The 6,750-nt window shown below is 50.9% G+C and overlaps 1 protein-coding gene across 1 annotated transcript; it reads left to right on the top strand.

The window, feature by feature from the left end:
* The first annotated feature begins 1,781 nt into the window (after positions 1-1,781).
* LOC103751933 (protein S100-A15A) lies at positions 1,782-3,289 on the top strand. The gene is made up of 2 exons (XM_008855549.1): positions 1,782-2,003; positions 3,104-3,289. Exons 1-2 carry the CDS (start codon positions 1,854-1,856, stop codon positions 3,278-3,280), a joined length of 327 nt encoding a protein of 108 aa, XP_008853771.1. The 5' UTR covers positions 1,782-1,853; the 3' UTR covers positions 3,281-3,289.
* The last annotated feature ends 3,461 nt before the right edge of the window (positions 3,290-6,750 follow it).

Genomic DNA, 6,750 nt, shown 5'->3' on the forward strand with positions numbered 1-6,750 from the left:
TTTATCTTAGCAGGGACTGTGGTGAGGTCATCTCAGGAATGCAGTTAAGGCTTGGTCCTGCTGCAGAACTTGTGGAGAGTCATACACTGGCTGTCATAAATGAGTACACTGTGAATGGGCAAGGATGTGGGGCATGATGTGGCGGGGGGGTTCCCTGCTCAACAGGCTGCCTCCCGCCTGAATTTGGAGATCTCCAGGATTAAGCCCAAGCTGGACTGTGGATGCTAAGCAGCCTGCCCTGACAGCAACAGGTTAGTGCCTCTTCCAAGAAAAGTCTCAGGGGTGGTGTGGGCTGTGTTGGGTGTGCGTATGTCCTAGACAGCAGAGATCCTCAGCTTGGCTGCTCTGGAGAATGTGTGCAGTGCGGGTTGAGTGCCTAGAAATGGAACTGTGGCCACAAAGGGATTGGGAGCCGAGATGGAAAGCATGTCTTTGGACTTGCCCACATTTGACCTGGATTTGAGGTCAAATCCAGGCGTAGCTATTGTGTGCTCTTGGTAAATTCCTTGACCTCTCTGGATTTCCCTTTCCCCTCAGGAGGACAGGGCAATGATACTCACTGCATATGACTCTTGAGAAGGTTAAGTGGAACAATGGGTATAAGATGCTTCACCTGGTGTCTAGTTGGCCCAGGGGTGGGATCAACGGTTGTTATTCCCTGCTCAACAGGCTGCCTCCCGCCTGAATTTGGAGATCTCCAGGATTAAGCCCAAGCTGGACTGTGGATGCTAAGCAGCCTGCCCTGACAGCAACAGGTTAGTGCCTCTTCCAAGAAAAGTCTCAGGGGTGGTGTGGGCTGTGTTGGGTGTGCGTATGTCCTAGACAGCAGAGATCCTCAGCTTGGCTGCTCTGGAGAATGTGTGCAGTGCGGGTTGAGTGCCTAGAAATGGAACTGCGGCCACAAAGGGATTGGGAGCCGAGATGGAAAGCATGTCTTTGGACTTGCCCACATTTGACCTGGATTTGAGGTCAAATCCAGGCGTAGCTATTGTGTGCTCTTGGTAAATTCCTTGACCTCTCTGGATTTCCCTTTCCCCTCAGGAGGACAGGGCAATGATACTCACTGCATATGACTCTTGAGAAGGTTAAGTGGAACAATGGGTATAAGATGCTTCACCTGGTGTCTAGTTGGCCCAGGGGTGGGATCAACGGTTGTTACAATTTTTATTGCATAGGTCCAAGGAGGGCAGCTGTGTCCTATCACCTCCATTTCTCTAGGAAGTATGGAGCCAGGGATCATGGGCATCAGATGGATGGTGCACAGAACTCTGGGGGGCCAAAGGGACCACGCTGAGGGTGTCACTTCTAGAGAGGATCACATGCCAGGTAGTGGTAGGGACAAAAGTAGCAAGCCCTGTGCTGTCCGTGCATTTCTGCGAGAAGGGAAACAAGATGAACCGCACAAGACCAGGCCGGGGTCTCCTCAGTAACATAATTGTTTTAATGTTCTGCTGGTCCCATAAAGAGTTTACTGTAGTGGAGGGGATGTTGCCTTTTCAAGGATTAAAAAATTTTCATTGTAAACAACATAAACCTTTGTTCTCTTTCTTGACTGTTATCTGGGAGGAGACCATTCCTGCACCTGGGAGGCCCTCAGACCCAGGGAAGGGACTCACCCTGACCAAAGATCATGCAGGACACTGAGTCAAGTTACACAAGACCAGCTAGAGTGTTGTGAGGAGACAGCAAGGAAAGTGGGCAGGAGGATGGACATTTCTGGGAGGAAGCATCTGTCCTACTCCGGACTTACACAGATCAGGTTCTGTTTCCTCTTCACAGAATCTCCACTGTCCCAGGTGTCCCACCTCTACATCTGCAGATCTGTCCCTTCCCTGTGCCAGGGCACAGCAGTCATGCCAGACACACCAGTGGAGGAATCTCTCTTCCAAATAATCCACTGTTTCCACCATTACGCTGCCAGGGAAGGCGACGTGGAAACCTTGTCCCTGGAGGAGTTGAAGGCCCTGCTCATGGACAGTGTGCCTCGCTTCATGGACACCTTGGTATGTAGGGTGTGCAGCTGGGGTAGATGGAGATGGAGATGGAGAAGGGACCACGGTACGCAGAGAGTGTTTATGGTGTTGGAAGTAAGGGGTGAGGTAGTTGGGTGGAGGGAGCTGAATCCCTGGATGGTGGAGGGAAGAAGGAGGGAGTGCAGACAGCAGGGTTTGCTTTATTTCCTGACCTTCCCTTCCTGAGGTTCCCTATTTATGTCAGTCCAACCTGTACACAGCTAATCCTTGAGACTCCATCCTAATCCCAAACTGTTCTTTCTTTCCTTTGCGCCCTGAGCACAGGCATCCTGAGGCTGCTCCTGGACCTCCCAGGCCCGCAGTCATGGGGCTCAGTCTCACTTTGGTGCAGTATTCTTGGGGATATGCACGAGAGCATAGCTGGCAGGCCTGGTAAAAGTGGGCCTTGATGAGGGAGATGAGGGCGGTGCGGAGAGCCTGTCAGAGACTGGAAGCCTCCCACTCTTCTAGGGTTGGTAACCTGTCTCTGTCTCTGTCTCTGTCTCTCTCTGTCTCTCTCTGTCTCTCTGTCTCTGTCTCTCTGTCTCTCTGTCTCTCTGTCTCTCTGTCTCTCTCTCTCTCTCTCCCTCTCTCTCTCTCTCTCTGTCTCTCTCTCTGGGGAACAGCCCTGGGGAGCCCTGGTGGAGAAGGAAGGCAGCGTCCTGTCTTCAGGAAGCCTGCGTGGGTTGGGGTGTGTGTCACTCCAGGAGAGTTTGCAGTGCAGCTGGGAAGTCAGATCGCAGAAGAGGGACTGGGCACGCCAGGCTGCTAAGTACTGTTCAGGACCTGCTTACAGTTTGCCTGTGAAGAGTGCCACTTTGACCTCTGTCTGTGCCCATGCCACTCTAAGTCCAGGACCCTTGGTGTCCATCACACTTGTGCCTCTTCAGCCTGATTTTGCAGCATGTGATGGTTCTGTATGAGGAGTTGTTTCCTGCAGGGGGTGCCATGCTGCTGTGATTCCTCAAATCCCATGTGGTGGAGGGGAATCCTGGAGGGCAGGTGCCCTGCAGGCCCAGCTCGGTGGGTGTTTGATTCTACATACTCCGCAGGCCCAGTTCGGTGGGTGTTTGATTCTATATACTCCACAGGGCCGTAAGCAGCCATACTATATCACAGAGCTCTTCCAAGCCGCTGATAAAAATAAGGACAACCAGATCTGCTTTGAAGAGTTCCTGTACATCTTGGGCAAGCTGGTGAAAGATTACCACCTACAGTACCACCGGCAGCTGTGTGCTCACTACTGCACCCAGCACAGCCTCTACTAGAGGGAGGACCCACCCACTGGAGCCTAACCCCAGATGAGTGACTTAACTGTGGACAGCTGACTGGGGAACTCAGCTGTGTGTTTCTGTATCTATGTTCATACACGTGTATAAACAATATCGAATATTTTTTGGAAGTACTCAGCTTGAGGTTCTGGGCATCCCCCAATAGTCAATAAAAGTTTTACCCTAGGGAACATCATTTGGGATGGGAGACACAGCTCTTGTCTACAGTGAGCCCCTGTCTGAAGGGGAGATACAGCCCTGAGTCCAAGGTGCCCTTGTCTAATAAAGGAGACACAGTCTTGCTTCCAGAAAGCTTGTCTGAGGTGGGAGACAGTGTGGTCTTGGTCAGTAAGGAGGGAGCTCCTCTGGGGGCAGGCCACCCTCTGAGAAGGAAGCAAGGCCTCCTAGTGATGATACTGATCGCTCACTCCACATACAGGATTGGATAAGGGGAGCCATTTGGATAATGGTGCATGGGAGGAGATCGACCTTCCATGAGTTTGCATGCACAGGGACTGGCCTGCTCCTGGAAGGAGGCCAAAAGGGAGGAAGGAGGCATTTCAAGAAGAGGAAATAGCAATGGAGACTCATGTGGCATGTCCTGGAGCAGCAGAGAGCCACCTGGAAATTAGTGTCCAAAGAGCTCTGTGAACTACAGTGGGCACTGAAATTTGAAGTTTATCATTGAAAATGGGGCACTTGGATTTAAACTTTATCAATTAGGCAATGGGAAGTTATTTAAGTAAGGGGACAGGGAACATATGACCAGCTCAGGGTTTTTGGAAAGCAGCTGGACACCTTGGAGGATGGATCAGATGGGGAAAGACTGCAGACTCAATAGGGAGCTCCTGCATAGCCTGGCCAGGTCCAAAGTGGGCTAGCTTAGTAGCTGCACTCAGGCACAAATGGGGACGAGGTGACAGGATAGAAACCAGGCCTCAGGGACAGACTGAAGGAGAAGAGAGATCCAGAGTGACATCCAGGTGTTTGGCATCGGTGACCCTGTGGAGGATGGTGCTGGTCTTTGCCCTGGGTATTATGGGTGTCAGCTCAAGAGCCAGGTGCCCAAGGAGCACTGTGTTGGGTTTTATGCATCCTGAGTCAGAGAGGCAAACAAGGGCAAGGCTGGCAACCCATCCTGGCAGAACAGTAGTCATCTGTCACATGAAGAACAACGAATAGAATGTGGGAGTTGTCAACCATGGAAGGCTTCCTGGAGGAAGGAAGGGTTGGGTGTGGTTGGTACTAATGTAACATTTTGATGACTGACTTTGCTGCTGACTCTGAGCTCTTATGACTCAGTGGTCCAAGTCCTCCTGTGTCCAGTGTTCTTGCCCTCTTGACCAATACCTCCGTCACCTCACTGGATTGCTTCTACTCCTTTCCCTGGAATCCAGAGATCAGGGGCAGAACTCCTCAGGAAGTATGTCTTTGCTTTTAGACACTGTTGTGCCCAACTTGGTGGAATATCTTTCCTGAAGATGGGCCTGGGAATCTGGGTCCTGAGCTTCCTGAGGTGGAAAGGATGGCTTTATAAGAACAAAACGGAGTCACCACATTGATCTCCTCCGTGAAGATGCCTGCCTCCTATTTCCCTCAAGCCCTTATCTCATGGAGAGACATGTCTCCATGTCTCTGAACATGTGTTTGTGTCCTCACATAAGTGCTCTAGCAGGTTTTGGGGGAAGGAAGTCAGGAAGGGGCCTCCCAGAGTGAAATATGGCGAATTAGATCTGTGCCCCCTCCCGTAAACACCTCCTTATCACCTCTTGTTTGTGTCACAGAGCTAGGAGTGAGGGTTATTCAGCCTGCTCTTCCTCAAGGTCCAGGCTCTGAGAGTCCTGCTGGCTGCACTGAAAGGTGATAGATTGTATTTGCCTTTCAGGATCCTAGAAGATTGGGTGGCCTGAGCATTGTGCACCCCCACTTCCAACCCTTCCTGGGGATTTCACCACTACTTGTGCCTCCTCTGTCTTCATTTCCTCCGCCCTTGGCTGTTGAGACACCAACCTGGGGACCGAGTCTTTTCCTGTAAACACAGCCATGTTCCTCTCCCTCTAGGTTTCCCCACATTGTAGGTGATTTCAGATTCTATCTTTTCCTCCACGTGTTTACCCAACTCTCAGCACCCACACCTAGCTCCTGCTTTGTCAGAGAAGCCTGCTGTCCATTGGGTGGGGTGTTACCTCACGGAGGATTCATGGGTGCAGCCCGCTGGCAGGAAACCTTCACCCACATTTAGGTGCAAGGAGCCTGGGAAGGACCTTGAGTAGTGCCTACCAGTGGTTCCCTAGTCAAACACGGAGAATTTAACCTTAATGTCTACATCACACGGTTTCTGGGAGTAGCGAGTCAGTGGGCACAAACACACTTTGGAAGTTGGTTGCTCTGATTTGGGGTAAGGCGCATATACCAGACCACACAGGACGACACCTAGTGAAGGATAGGTATGAACCATGGGCAGATGATTGGTTAAAATCTTGTGCTAGCCCATTGCAATAAGGGTCCTATTTTCCCATCTAGAGATTGCTTTTCCTTCTGTCTTATGAAACTGATTTAATGTAGCTGAATATAATAAAGAGAGCTATTTCATTAAATAATGGAAAGGCCAGAAGTTCAAATTTACATTTGTATATGTCCTCAACAAATACTGAGTACCTGGTAGGTGGCGGGCCCTAGATGTGTAAATACGCATGGTCTCTCTTCTAGAGAGGCTGATGGTCCCAAAGAGAAAGACGGTAGGCATATGACCCCTAACACAGCAAGGCAGGTGTGTGATGGGTTTAGGTTTGGGTGGCACGGTGAAAAGAGGAAGAAGCCGTATAGATGGGAGAGGGAAGGAGGGCCAGGATGTACTTGGAGCAGATGCAGCCCCACCTGGGTTGTTGTCTGAGGAGGGTGTCTGGACAGAGACGTTCTATCCTGGGCAGGAAATGGATGCTGCCACATGACATCCTAAGCCACCTTTATCCAAATGGTGAAGTACCTCACCGAGGGCCCCGGTTTCCTCCTCTGTCCAATGGGAGTTGTAATAGCAGGTACCTTGTATGATTATGAGTGTTAAGGAGCTGATGTAAGTAAAGCACTGAGGACAGTTCTGACGGTGGTACACACCTAGCTAATGCCAGCAATTACTTTCCACCATTGGTCACTATTATAGTTGTTGCTGTCACTGTGCATGCCAGGCAGTGTGCTGTGTCCTAGTCAGCTTACTGTCTCTCATCTGGGACACAGAAGGCCTCTTCTGGGCTTCTGGGAAGAGTAGGATGAGGAATCCAGACTCCTGTCTTCACCATGGTACCAAGAACCAGGGCCCTCTGGAAGGAACACAGGTCTAGATTGCTGGATTTTAGTCACAGTTCCCCTTCTGTATTTTTCCCGAAGTGCTTGCTGAGCTTATGTGGGCCCACACTGGGCCAGGTACCTGATTCAGACATGCACAGTCTTGCCCTGGAGGGCTCACTGTT

The sequence above is a fragment of the Nannospalax galili genome, unplaced genomic scaffold, assembly GCF_000622305.1.
Source record: "Nannospalax galili isolate Female #2095 unplaced genomic scaffold, S.galili_v1.0 scaffold591, whole genome shotgun sequence".
In the NCBI taxonomy this organism is placed as follows: domain Eukaryota; kingdom Metazoa; phylum Chordata; class Mammalia; order Rodentia; family Spalacidae; genus Nannospalax; species Nannospalax galili.